Here is a 14,460-nt window from a genome sequence, read left to right as displayed (position 1 = left end):
TGCGTTAGGACACTAACTCCATTTAAGCCCCTGTGGTCTTTCTTGCTCTTCTCTAACCTACCATTCCTTTTTCCACCAGTTCATGTTCTAGACCTTCACAAGTGGGACCCTGGTGCCATTGCCTCATCGTGTATCTTCCATTACATACTTCTTGACTACACACGGGGACAGACCCTGTCCCTCTGACTACCTTTTGTGGCACACACATGCTCATTTATGCTGTGGGTATCATGCTCTTGTCCGCGTCTAATCTTTCCGGGCTACTTGGGGAAGGATTGTGTTGTCCAGGGGCTTTTACAGCTGAGGATGCTGGTCAGGCAGGAAAACTGACAGTTAACTGCCTCACGTAGAGGCACGTACCGTGTAGCTCTAGGTAAATCTTTCCCTGCAGGCAAAGTAGCAAACTGTCCTGCTTCATAACACTTTCATGTGATTCATATACCACAGTTTTTGGGAAGATGTTAAACATAAACTGAAATGAGACTATATTTGAAAGGGACAGTTATGGAAATTTTAATTCCAGTCTTTGCAGCTTCCAAATTTGAACTGAAGTAGAATACAAAAGATGTGAGATTTTTGAAGAATGTGATTGCAAAATGCCTGGGTGTTCTGAACACATTGCAACTTGTGAAGCTTTTAGTATCAGTTTTGTATGAGTATAGGTGAATGTCAGTGTATTAGTATTTTTTAATTATATATATATCTTTTACTTTATTTGAGATTCTATTTGATTATCACTTGAATAGGGATGAAATATATTACAACTATTGACATTTCAGAACTTTTAGCCAATTTGCATTAGTGATCTCATTACAAATTTTAATGAACTTAGGGCTCTTGCTTTTTAAGTTATAGATGGAATTAGGAGAAATGTCTCTGTAGTCTTGACTCAAGTGTTGCAGTGTCACTCACTGGAATCTGATACAAATATTTGTAACGTTTACATTTTACACTAGAAGGACTCTTTGTGCTTGTATTTTCCAGCTGGTTTTAGTTCAGTTAGAGTATGTACGACAGCTTTTTGGCCTCATCAGCTAGAATTTTAACATACATAGAATGGGCAGAACAAATATGGCCTCAGTTGAAATTATTTGTTCAGAGGTTGGAAACTGATAGCTAGCTGATAAATTGGAAAAGCTTTCCCTTCTTTTGCTCTCTTTAAATAAAGCAAGGCTGAGCAGATGAGACCTACTAATTTAAGAAATGCAGGAAAGATTTTTAAGTGGTGTTTAGAGATAAAAAAGTGCAGATAGGGGATTTTGAAGTGTCTTTTGCTGTTTTTTAAAAATGCTGCCTAGTACACATCTGTATGATTTTCTACTTAAATACTTCTTGATAAGGCGATCAATAGAAACCACCAGAATTGTGCATGATACACTCACCATAGATTCTTGTTTTGCTTAAGAAACTATTTCAGAATAATAAACATCTAAGTCAACTTGGCTACCTTGGTTTATCTGAGTGGTTAAGTGAGATAAGCATAAAAATAACTTAGCGCTCTTTGATTCTCCCTCCATTTTTCAGTGCATAATTCAGATTCATTTATCTTTTTTAGTTGTGAACAAGTACATTTGGATAGATCATTTGTGTGAGTGTGTATACTTAATACAAATAAATGTATTTCCATGAGTACTTTTTATACAGATGTAGCTAATCTTTCTAACTCAGACAAAATGACTAACAGGAGTGTAAAGCCGGGATTTATTTGCAAGTAACCATTTAAATGTGTTTCTAACAACAAACATTGAGGATGAATATTTTTTGAAAAATAAAAAGTGCAAGATAAAACAGATAAAAATCGTTATTTAAAGTACGATTTCCTGTGTGCTGATATAAAGCATAGTTAAACCACGATCTAATCACTTGACTTAAATTGGTCCACCCTGTTTTGTACAGTATAGAAAGAAATATGATCTTCTCTCTCAGGAGTTTTAAATAATGATAGCATCGTATATTTTTGCTATCACTCTTAAAATACAAGAACCTTTCAATATGGGCTATTTATATGCAAATCCTGAATTTAGTGTATACTATGAAATGAGGATGATTCTGGGAATTCACAGGTATTTTGAAGCTATCATCTTTCATGACATTTTTTGTTTTTATTATATATGACTTTAGTTTTCTCTTAAATGTTAAGGATTGTATCACAGGCAGCTTTCTGTTTTGACAGAGGTAACATAAGCAGAGAACATATTGTACATTTGCATATGCTTTTCCTCTGATGATTGGTTAGGCAAGTAGTACACAGGGATATGACTTCCTATATTAGACAGCTTTGGGAATCATCCCAGACCCTTGGAGAGCCTAGCAAATACGGTGAAAGTTTTTAATATGTTGATGTAATTTTTAGTAGATGCATGTCATTTGCTGAAGAGTGTTCTGAAATAATGTGGAGATGACTCCCAGGGAAAACTAATTAATAGTGAATTTAGCATTATGTGAATGCTTATTCCTTCTTAGTGTGTCTGCCTTCTTTGACACTATACAGATACTGGAATAATAATAATAATAATTATTATTATTTCTACTGATACTTGATGAATTGGATGATGAATTTTAATTTTTTTTTCTTTTACAAATAGATTTTTCAAACTTTTTTTTTAAAAGATTTTGGAAAGCACACTTATATGTGGGTGCTTTAGGAAGAATGAACCGTGATTAAATTCTTTGGATAACAATATAACAGGTATTTTAAAATACATAAATATAATCAGGTTTTCTGTATGACTAACAATACTTGTCAGAATGGTTACCTGTATGGCAGTATTGTCTGAAAGCTTTGCTTATTTTTTTCTTTTCTTTATAATTGGATTGGTGAGGCTCTGCAGTGTTATATAGAATCTGATTATTCTTTTTTTCCCTGGTTATGGAAATTTATCCCACCTAAAATTGATATACCCATGTGACGAAGAGTTTTTGCCAGCAGATTCTTGGGGTGGGCTGGGGAAGGGAGAAGGATTAAATTTTCAGTTGAAAATCATGAAGTCTATTTTTCAATTTCTGTTTTGTGATTTTGAACATGTACTTATTCTGTCTGTAGTTTGTTCACCAATGAATACATTGGGAGAACTTCCCAAATCTTCCTGCAGTATTAAAAAAACCTCTGTATTTGTTTTAAGGATGCCCAGGTACTATAGTAATGGCATATTAGAACAAAACTGACTCAAATGAGAATTCAAGGAACATCTTTTTGTTATATATAGTTTTCTCGTGTAAACCTTTTATGCTTTTCCTTTTGCAGTTCTTGCTTCATCTTTTTTTTTTTCCCTATTTAAGAAATAGAACAGCTGTGTGGGTGTCATCTGTATTTACCTCTTATTTTTCTGGAGAGGGAGACAGAAGTGGTAGATTTATGACTTCATATGACACTGCTAAGAAGAATCAACTTGTATGATTTGTCTTCAAGGATCATCTCTCGTAGGAAAAAAAAACCTAAATGAACTTTAAAGTTAATTGGAATTTCCTTCTGAATACACTAATATTGGTGGAGCAGCAGTCTTTGGACTCTGATGGGGAGAAGAAAAATACAAGTGTAATTAAAAAGCATCATTGCTGTTGAAAAAAAATGCTTCTGAAAAGGGCTTTATTTCCTAACTGAAGAACAGTTTAGGATGATAGCATCTCTTGTTTATTCAAACATCAGATTTCCAGTGTGGCTTAGAGTTTAAAATCAAAGCCAGATTGAGTGCCTTTTTGTTGCTTTAACCTGTGGTGCTGATTTTGCCTAATCTACTTTGAACATGTGGAGTATTTGAATTTGGAGTAATCCTCCTGAAGAGTAAGGTGTGACAGTAGAAGAAAAGTGCTACAGACAGGAGCACTGCTTGAACGTTGTTGTTTGCTTAACAAAACATAAAGAGATTCCAGGTGGGAATTTAGGCTTACAGAACAAGGGAGTGAAGGTCGTTTGGGTTAGCCCGGTGCCTCTCCCCTTCTAGGAGCTATCTACATAGCAATTGATTGTACCCTGGGAGCAAGCAAGACACATGTAGTGTGTTCAGGAAGAAATTGTCTAAAAGATTAATATAGGTTTGGTAAACTTAGATATTACCAAGATAACCTTTTCAGAATTTTCCTGTTTGATGATCATGCCTGTTAAGCTGAGAGGAGAGCAAAATAAGGACAAACAAATGATGTTTCTAATGCAACATTCAAACCAATGCATATATAATCAGTCGGTGAGACAACTGATCTCTAACTGGATTAAGGGATCTGTGAATGTATGATTGGAGCTGTGTACCAAGCATTAGGTGCAGTTTTTGTGTCTTGGGGAGATTTTTTGTATGATTTTTTTCTTTTAAAATAAAAGTTCAGGTTTTCCATTAATAACATTCTTTCTGTGTTTGTGACTTCCTTTTACCTGTATCAGAGTTTTTAGTCTTTGCTGTGGTAGCACTTCTTGGTTTGAGAAGTCTCTGAAGGCAGGCTGTCTAAATATGGAAACATATACTTTACAATTAAGTATCTTTCCTGATTGCATGTCAGCACTTCACACACAAACATGAAATTTGTGCATGCAATTGTGTAATTATACATTCAGCCTTTGTAAGCACTATTTCCATGTGAAGGTGTGAGGGTCGTATTTTTGTTCTTAAAATAAATGTCATTTCTGTTGAACACTGAAATGTTTAATGTTGGAAAATGTAAGTAAATTCATATTCTTTCAAAAACTCAGTGGTTAAGTGATTACACTGGCATTTTTTTGCAGTCCTCGATACTTCTTCTATAATTTCAAAATAATAATTTACATAGATAATATGTATTTTGCTACATTGTAACAATGATACACTTTTTCTTCTCCTCCAGGAATCGTGGTGCTTGGGTTAAACAGATCTTATGCCAAGAATGCACTTAACAAAAATCTTTTAAAAATGGTAAGTGAAAAGAATAGTTTTAGTATAAAGGTGAAGTATTGGAATTAAGCACTTTAAGAAGTGTTTGGTTATTCCCCTTCCTCCTTTTCTCTGTAGATGTCAAAAGCTGTGGATGCTTTGAAATCTGATAAGAAAGTACGAACTGTTATATTCCGGAGTGAAGTCCCGGGGATATTCTGTGCTGGTATGCAAACTTAATTTTCCTGAGAAGCTGGAAATCTGTATCTCATAGTGCACAAAAAAAGCCCAGATTCCAAGGAAACATGTCTTTTGTATATATTCATCTCAGTAGCAAACAAAACATTTTTGTATGATTTTCCTCAGTTGCTAACGAGAACCAAATAACGGTTTTATTCTTTCTGTGTCATAAAGTATTTCAAAATATGTAATAAATTATTCATGGTGGTGGAAAATTATTTAATTGAGGTCCTAGAAAGTCTTACATGTACATCAGAATGAGGACCAAATGATACTAGAGGCCATATAAAGAGGATGTGTAGAAAGCCGTATCAAAACCATATTTTAAACACATTAACTTTTAATTAAAGAAACATACTTAAAATTAAAATTAATTATGACCATGACTGTTACTGCAGACTAAATGTATTCTCAAATAAAAAAAACCCCAAAGCCCCCAAAAGCAACACCTCAACCCACATATATCAAGCAGTACATGTGTCCTATCAAAGTGCTCAGGAAAACAAAAGCTCTCAACTACCAAACACTAAGAAAGAGAATTTGTCGGCATGTCAAAATCAATTGAAGGACCCATGTCTTTTGTGAATAGTCTCCTTATTTTCAGATGTCCCATCCAGTTGTTATTTTGTTCAAATCTAATTTAAATCCATTTGAAACTGAAAACAGAAGTAAATCAGTTTCTTCTTTCTAATACACAAATAGAACTGTCAGGAAAGAGACGCAGATCAGTTCTGAAGTCTTTCTTTTCTGATCGTATATGCAGTCATTAACCTTGCTAGCCATACATAACATAATTAATTCAGTTTTAAATGCAAAATAGTTTTTCCAGTTTTTCCATATGTAACATACCTAAGTACTTTTAGTTGAGTTTAAAATTCTTTTTCATTGCTTTTAACAAGTCTGTTTTCATCCAGATACAGTTTGTTACTTACAAGGCTTGTAAAAAGAATTGTCTTGAAAAAAGGGAGTAATCGATTCAGCATTTAGTAATACATATAAATAGGTTAAGTATGCATGTATTGATCAGTATATTTAATTTAAAGGTTGTATCTTGGTTTAAAACAACAAGTTTTAAAAGCTGTGGTTTTTAAACTGATGAAGAACGCAGCATCAGAACAACACATGCAACTGGGGTTTCAAATTAGGTGTTATGTAGTTCATATAAAATAAAAAGCTGGCCATTAGTTGAGATTTGTTATCAACTGTTTTATTTTTTTAAAACTTTTTTTTTATTTAACATCCATGAATTTTATGGTAGTGTTATATAGGAAATATGAGAACAGAAATACTAATTTTGAGGGAGAGGATCTCAGGGATGCTATTGGTATTGTATTTACAAGCTCCAGTTACTTCTCCAGTATTCTTTGTTGGCCGACTTTGCAGAGCTGTTTTGGTATTAAGATTTAATGTAGGCTAAAAAACCCCACAACTTGGAGTATGTATACACACAGCTGACTGTAGACAAGATGCAAGGATGTTTATGAGTGAACATTAGGAAGGAAAATTAGCCCTGAAAAGAGCAGTGTGAAAGACTATGGCTGGATAGCTATATCTGGACCTTAAACCAGGGAGTAGAGATAGGGTATGTGGACCAGGTGTCTATTATTGGGGAAAAAAAAAAAAGACAAGCAAAAGGAGGGTTCTAAGAAAGGAAACTCCTGCAGCTGAACCACTGAAATAAAGGATGTTTTGACAGTGGTAACTGAAATTCAGGGTGAACCAGAAGCCTTGAGGCAGGGTTTGTCAATGAAAGAGCTCAGTGGCTGGAAGGGTTGCCTCTAGAGATGACTTTAAGGGGTGTCTGTAAAGAGAATGAAACTAGAGAAAGCATAGGGGGACATGGAGAAAACAGGTAATGGCTTAGGGAAGTAGGATGAAGGGAGGAACATATTGGATGTAACAAGGCATTTTCTGGAGGGGACTTACTCGGGAAATTCAGTAGAACAGAAAAAAGTGTTTTCAAACTTAAAGGACAATGTGTTGTTTCAAGAACACTTAATTTCCTTAAAAAATGAAAGGATCATCTTGTGAAATGTTGCCACATATTCTTATGCATCATAGTGCAATTCAATTAGGCTAAACTTTGAATGTTTGCTTTATTTTTTGTATTTTCTCAATTATGTTTTCTTGCTTGCATGTGTGGGAATGTATGGTTTTAAAAATACATTTTTTATGATGATTTTTTGGACAACCATCTGATGTTTTACAGACCACAGATTGAGAAACTTTGGCCTAGAATGTAATTCTCTTTTATGTGTGGAATGAAATCCAAGATCCTTAAATCTTGCCATTCCTCAGCTATCAACAAAAATCTTTGAAAGCCACAAGCCAAGTGTCTTGTTTCCTTCTAAGGGCTAGTCCACAAAACATGACATCCAACTGTTTTTCACAAAATGACAGTGTGGGTGATTAAAAGATTTAAACTCTGTTGATGACTGCTGGGGATTTGAGCATGAGTCCAAATTATGGCATTTTCACATGGTGAAATGGGAGGGGAAAAAAAAAGGAATTGTGTAAAAGTTCATAGAGATGTGCCAGCAATCATGTTCTTTCATTTCTGCATAAAGATTCACTTTGAATCTTTTACTACTGTTTTCTTTGTATCTTCTTTCTTATGCTCTATACATCCATGGGTGCAGAAGGTTCCTCATTGATGCTTTAGTGCTCATCAAAAGGGACACCTAGAAGTCAAAGAAGAGCTTGGCTGCATTATTTCCTGGCAGTGTTCCATCCTGGAGGAAGGCACTGTCTGTGCATGGGATAAGGCAGGTGTCCTGTGGGTAAAAGGTCTGTAATCAAGTAATTAAGAGCTATGCTGTGTTCACACAAGGAACTGAATTACATTTACATAGGCAGTTTGAATAGCTTCATTTTTCATTAGTAATGTAGTTTTAACATGTGTATTAGTGATATTGCTCAGGTAGTTTTGTGAGGAGATTTTCACTATTTTTCATCTTCAGAACATTTCTGGAAATTAAGTGTGTACACAGTACTGTTGGGAGATATGGTACTGTGAGGAATGGAGGAAGAACTGTCTGCAAGTTGTTGCAAAACCTTATTTTGGAGTGGCAGTGTATTCTGGAGACAATCTTACAGCTTCTTCTGATCTTAACTACATGATGTCTGAAAGAAGGTACAAATAAAACACATTCCCTAAAAGCTATTTTTTGGTTTTCAGGTAGTGTTCAGTAATATTTGTGGTCCGAAGAGTTGAACAGGCTAATATTGCACCTTAAAGCTTTTATTGTTCAGTTTCCTAAGACTTTGAATAAAAGGCAAAATAATATTTATAGAACTTTCAGTTATTACAGAATTTTGCATTTGGAAATGTTGTTTTGGCAAGCTGAAGCCTGCTGCGTGATTCCAAGTCTTCTCCTTTCTTTTGTTTCTCTTTTTTTTTTCTCTCTCACTCTTGTCTGTATGTTTGGTGATGTGAAGTGGAGATTATGTTATATTTTGCAATGACAAACTATGCATGTTTGAGATCAGGTAATATTATTTTCTTTTTAAACAGTTTTATTTGTTGATGATTATATTAATTAAAGAAACAGACTCCTTTTATATTCCTTTCTTTCCCCCTTTCAACGTGCTGTTCTTTGTACTATTGTTTCCCCTAGGACTGTCATGGTCCTCCAGCTCTCTTTTTATGTTCTGTCAAGAAGGCATTTCTATGTGTTTTAAAAAAAAATTACTCCTCATGTGTTTGTCTCAGGCAATAACTTATTGGCCCATAGTCCATTGATTCAGCTTACAGCTCATACTACTAAATAAAACCCCATGCTACTGTTTTACAGTTCAGAGTAGTTACTGTTTTATTTTCCTTCTTCTGGTGCCTGGCCAATGAGGACAGTTGCTTAACTCTGACTGTCACAGTCCTGTCAGAGATTTCTTTCCTAAAAGTCCACATGTGAGTTCTTGTCAGTTTCCCTGCATCCATCCATCCTCCGTTATGCAGAAAAACTCTGCCATCTTGTATGAGAGGAGAATGAAATGCTATGATTCCCTAGAGGAACAGACCACTCGGGGATTTCTTTTTGCATGGGAGAGTTAGAAGGAAAGCTTTCAGGGGCAAGAACCTCTAATTTATTGAGATTTTTTTTTGGTGACTGTGTTTAGAGGGTAATTATTAAGAACAAGCTCTTCACTATTGCTTCTACAAAGTGAACTGCACTAATTGAAATAGAAGTTGTGAGATTGATGAATTACTTGCTTTGTATATGCATGCACACAAAGAAAGCAAGTTTTGGGGCAATTTTTAGTTGATAGATTTTAAAAAAAGTGTTGTTCTTTGGAGACCTTCTTTCAGAAATCTTTGAGACCTATCACAATATGGATAGTTAACTTATTTTTTTTGTTGTAACCAGCTTTCAAGACAGTTTGGAAAAATTTTGATATTGGAGCTCTTCAAACCGCTTTGCCCTAAAAGTCACTTCAGCTTGGCCAATAAAGCCCCCTTCTTGGAAAAGCAGAAGTAATCTTTCTGCCAGCAAAAATTCATCGTTTGGGTCTGTGGTGTGAGTAAAGCCAGCACAAATACTTTTCCTGTTGGCATAACTTGTCTACATCAGAATTTTGTTTCCAGCACAGCTGAATTGGCTGTGTGGTGTGTGGTTCCCGGCTGCAATTTCCAGCTGGTGTAGTTTTTCTGGCAGAAATTTATGAAGTAGACAAGTCTGGTAGAGCAGATCCTTGAAGACTTCCTCCTTTATGAGGTTTTGATGTGGAGGAGGAGAGGAGTTGTATAATAGCTCTCAAATACTTGATCTACTCTTATTTTTGTAGAACTAGCAAGAGTAGTAGGGAAGTATTACTGTGAGTGTAGTCCTCTTTTCCCCTGCAGTCTCTGTTAAGCAAGCAAGGAGAGAGGGTATATTTTCCCAGAGCATATTTTGGTCCCCCAGATTCCAGCTCCTGCACAGGAACTGAGAAAAAAGTTCATGTATTACCCCACTGATCCTGTCTGAGGATTCAGATCACACATGAAAATATTTTAGTGTCTTTTGAATATTTTTGTTGCTGTACATACATTTCATTCCCCAAAATAAATGTCTTCAGAGGTAGATTATAGCTAGGTTCCTTCCTCTTGTTTTTATTCCAGACTTTCACTAAGGTTCAGATTCAAACTAGTGCTGGCTGCTTGTAGACCACTAGATTCAATTAAAGTTCCATTTCCCGTAGAGCAACATGAGTTACGTGAAATCCAGCAAGTTGGTCAGCCGTGTGACAGCTACGTTTTGTGAGTGTGTGCATATCAATCAATCTGTTGAGTTTGGAGTCTATGGCTTGCATTTGTCGGACATCGGTTATTTTACTTCTTAATTTTGTTTCTGATGTTGTTTTTCTGAAAGAACTGATAGCTGTCATGATTTTCTAGAGCACGTGTTGAACAACTGAGCCAATAAAGATTGCAGTTAGGATTGTGGTTTGATCCCCTAGTCTATACAGAAAAATTCCGAATAAGAGAAACTGGTTTAAATGTCTTTCTTTTGGAAGTACCTCCGTCAGATAACTCCAAATGCTACCCTGCCTTCTACCCTGAGGAGGCACACTGAATTTCAGAAGAAATTGGAATGACTGTGGGTTTCTGAGAGCTAGAAAAGTTCATCTTAAACAAAAGCTTGTTCTCAGCCTTAAGGACAGCAGAGCTGGTGTGTTCCTAATTAATCACTTACATGATTCTAGTGTTGCAGTGTAGTTCAGATGAGTTCAGTGTGTTATTTGATACATTTTACTCTGCCCATGTTTACCTTAACCTTGTGGCTAATTGTAGAACAAGGTACTGGGAAATTAGCAAATAAAAATTACTTGTAGTTAATGCAGCACATGGTGGCACAGTAAATAGCTGCAAGCTTAGTTTGTGCTGCAAAAATAGATAAATATACATACACCTTTTAGCTGCAGAAAAAATACAAATGGGAGGTTTCCAGGAAGTTTTTCAATAAAAATATGATAATATAACCATGTACTTTCCTGTTGAGGAGGCAGGCACAAGGAATGGGTGGAATTGTCAACACCAGTGTGGTCTTTAAATCAGCTCTAATCAGTTATGATACTTTGAGCTAAGAATCACTTGTCTGCCTTCTCATTGCTGATTACAGTGCCTGACTTGAGAAAATTTTAGGAAAGGTGGGATTTTTTTCATATATGGAGCTTTCTTAAAATTATTCTGTAGTTGAGAATGGAGTTTTTAAACCAGTGTATTGGGTTTACATGGCAAGGTTTTGGTAGGAGAGGGGTAGCCTCTGTGAGAAGAGACCAGGAGCTGTCCCTGTATTGGACACAGTGAGCTCCAACAAGCTACAGAACAGACCCATGGCTGCCCAAAGCTGAGCCTGTCAGCAATGCTGGTGGCACCTCTATGAAAACATATTTAAGAAATGGTAAAAATCCATGTAGAGAAGCTGTGAGAGAGAAGAGTGAGAAAAAATGTGAAACAGCCCTGCAGACACCAAGGTCAGTGAAAGAGGAGGTATAGGAGGTGCTCCAGGCACCAGAGCAGAGATTCCCCTGCAGCCCATGGAGAAGACCATGTGAGGCAGGCTGTCCCCCTGCAGCCCATGGAGGACCACTCTGGAGCAGATATCCACACTGCAGCCCGTGGAGAACCCGACGCTGGAGCAGGTGGACATGCCCTGAAGGAAGCTGCAGCCCTCGAAGAGCCCTCTCAGGAGCAGCCTCCTGGCAAGAGCCTGTGGAGAGTAGTCTGTGCAGGAGCAGATTTTTGGGCAGGTGCAGCCAACGGGGGACCCACATTGGAACAGTCTGTTTCTGAAGAACTGTACTCCATGGAAAGGACTCATGCTGAAGTAGTTCTTGAAGAAGTGTGGCCCATGGGAAGGACCCACATTACAACAGTTAGTGAAGGACTATATCCCATGGAAGGAACCCTATGCTGGAGCAGGGGAAAGGTGAGGAGGAAGGAGTGCAGAGCTGAAGTGGAATGGTCTTGCTGCAACCCCCATTCCCCATCACCCCCTGCACTGCTCAGCAGCAGGGTAAGAGGTAGAAGAGTTAGTAGTGAGGTTGAGCCAGGAAAGGAAGTAAGGTAGGGGAAGATATTTTTAGTTTTATATCTATCCAACTCTATTTTTAATTGGCAATAAATTAAATTTATCTTTACGAAGTTGAGTCTGTTTTGCCCATGATGGTAACAAGTGAGAGATCTCCCTGTCCTTACCACAACCTGGGGGCTTTTCATTGTATTTTCTCCCCTGTCTTACTGAGGAGGGAAAGTGAGAGAGCGGCTTGGTGGGCAGCTGGTAGCCAGCCTAAGTTAATTCACCACATCCAGTTATTACGGATTTTCCAAAATAAGACTGAGGCAAAACCTTTATTCTTGAAGAACTATGAAATTGAGAATGGACTGGTCATACAAAGTCTCAGAGGAACTTTTGTAAAAAATGAGCTAAATAAAAGTAGTCGGGAAGCTTTCTTTCCATTTGAGTGAGTAGTGACAAGTACTGTGTAATTAGTACTGTACAGAAGCTAAAGTGGATGAAATTCAACAGAAGAGACTAAATCTGTAGCTGCTTGGTTCTTTATTCCATCCCTTACTTGAGATGCAAGATTCCTGTCATCAGGTTTGTACTGGACATGTTTAGATGTCTCTCTCTTCCTACATTGTGTGCTCTAAACACTTGTCTATGAAATATTGTGTGTCACTCTCCTCTAGTTTTTAATTTCTCTAATGACAACCTTAGTTTAGTTACTCCTTTAGTGGAAGGAACAATTTATAAAAACATTATATTTCTAAGAGAGACTCCATTCTTCCACTGATGGAAGACTATTTGAATTGAAAGTACTGCCAACCACACTGTACTTTTCTCCTGTATCAAAGTTTTTCATAGACTCTAGTGGAAGTAGAGACAACTTTATTCACAGCTAATATTGCCACAGCATAAAACTTTAAAAAAAAAAAAAAAGTTTCTGATAATTGGTTGTATTCAGCTGGGATGCTACTTGTGGATATTTCTGTGCAATTTTTCTTCCTTTTTTGGTCTTGAATGAGCTGTAGACTGTAGCTTACTGTGATTTGTGAGCACAAAGCTGATGAATAACAAATTTAAGATCAGGCTATTAGTGAAAGATAAATTATGAAAGCCAGCTAGAGAGTCATATTTTTAGCAGTATTTTTCCTTGATTGATGTAATTTTGAGATTTGCCTTTTAAAGCTGATGAAACAGAACATCTGACCATTCCTTCTCTTGTGTGGCTGGTGACATCTGATTCAAAAATGGAAATGTAAAATGTAAAATTAATTGATCCCAACAAGCATTCTTTCTTCTCCTTCCCTATTAGAACTGAAGCCATCCTGGACTTGAGAAACATGCCATTACTTAAGATTTACCTGAAAACTAAATCTCTTTGAATTGGTCCTCTAGTTACACGGTGATTCTTGCCAAGCAGAATCAATGTTTTTGTGAACAGTGAATTAAAACAAATGGTCAAGCTAATGCTTTACTAGTGTAAGACTTACTAAGGCTGCACTCTGTAATGCAATCACATGGAGCTACAAACCAACACCTACTTCAGTTATTTAAAGTATGGGGCTATTTTATGTGATGGATATCTGTCTTTAGAACTAGATTTGAGCAACGCAGGGCTGTACTATACTTGGTGTCATTAAGCTGACTTACGTGTGCTGGAAAGTATAAAAGCAGAATTAAAGCGTGTATTTGGCTGTTGGAGAACACAGTGAGGTTGTGGTAAGTTTTAACTGCTGATTAAAAAAACCCCCTGTTTTTTAAAATTATTCTATTTAAATACTTTAATGAATTGTCTTAGGCTTTTAACCATTAGAACAAATGCATACAATGAATGTGATGTTTTCTGGAAATAATTTTTTTCAGTAAAAACCACCAAAAAACCCCTGTTAAATTCTAGGTAAAATATATTTCTGAGAGAGTGGAATTTGGTTAGTTCTTCAGTTTAACCAGAGGAGGGTAACAGGAAACAGGCATGACTTTCCCAAAGCCCTTGAAAAAACTGTCATAAATGGGTGGTAAAAATTGATCAAATTGAATGCTTAAAATTATTAAATTTAATATTAGTTACTAAGTAATTTGTTATTATGTTCTGGAGAAGTAGTCACAAAGCATAGATATACTGGTGAAAAGAGAAATGTATTTGTTTGGATTCTTGTGTATGGCAGCCTGAGTTGTTCTGTAGGGTACCCTCTCTTTTGACTAGCTTTACAGAAAACCTAGGGAGACAAACATCCGAAGGATACACTTAGCCATTTTGAGTTCCCTTCCTACATCTAGTTTATACTAAGTTAAGTGAAAATTTTGGAAGTGCGGCTTGGGTTTTTTTTTTAAATGGAAAATAGAGGCTTTGAGCGTAACTTTAGAGCCAAGACTTTTATAACCAAATGACTGAATGCTGT

At 36.4% G+C, this 14,460-nt stretch overlaps 1 protein-coding gene across 3 annotated transcripts in view; it reads left to right on the top strand.

Annotated features, from left to right (window-relative positions):
• The window catches only part of AUH (AU RNA binding methylglutaconyl-CoA hydratase), a 123,541-nt gene that overhangs the window by 2,547 nt on the left and 106,534 nt on the right, over positions 1–14,460 (top strand). For all 3 annotated transcript variants that reach the window (XR_008574712.1, XM_054810555.1, XM_054810556.1), the window contains exons 2-3: positions 4,810–4,877; positions 4,974–5,061. Coding sequence is in view for 2 of the 3 variants with exons in the window: in XM_054810555.1 (XP_054666530.1) it covers positions 4,810–4,877; positions 4,974–5,061 (156 nt within the window). In the remaining variant the exon portion in view is untranslated. The remainder of the gene's footprint in view (positions 1–4,809; positions 4,878–4,973; positions 5,062–14,460) is intronic.

This window comes from Grus americana, chromosome Z (assembly GCF_028858705.1).
Source record: "Grus americana isolate bGruAme1 chromosome Z, bGruAme1.mat, whole genome shotgun sequence".
NCBI lineage: Eukaryota > Metazoa > Chordata > Aves > Gruiformes > Gruidae > Grus > Grus americana.
Note: the sequence above shows the minus strand (reverse complement) of the source record. Positions and strands in the feature narration are given on the sequence as shown.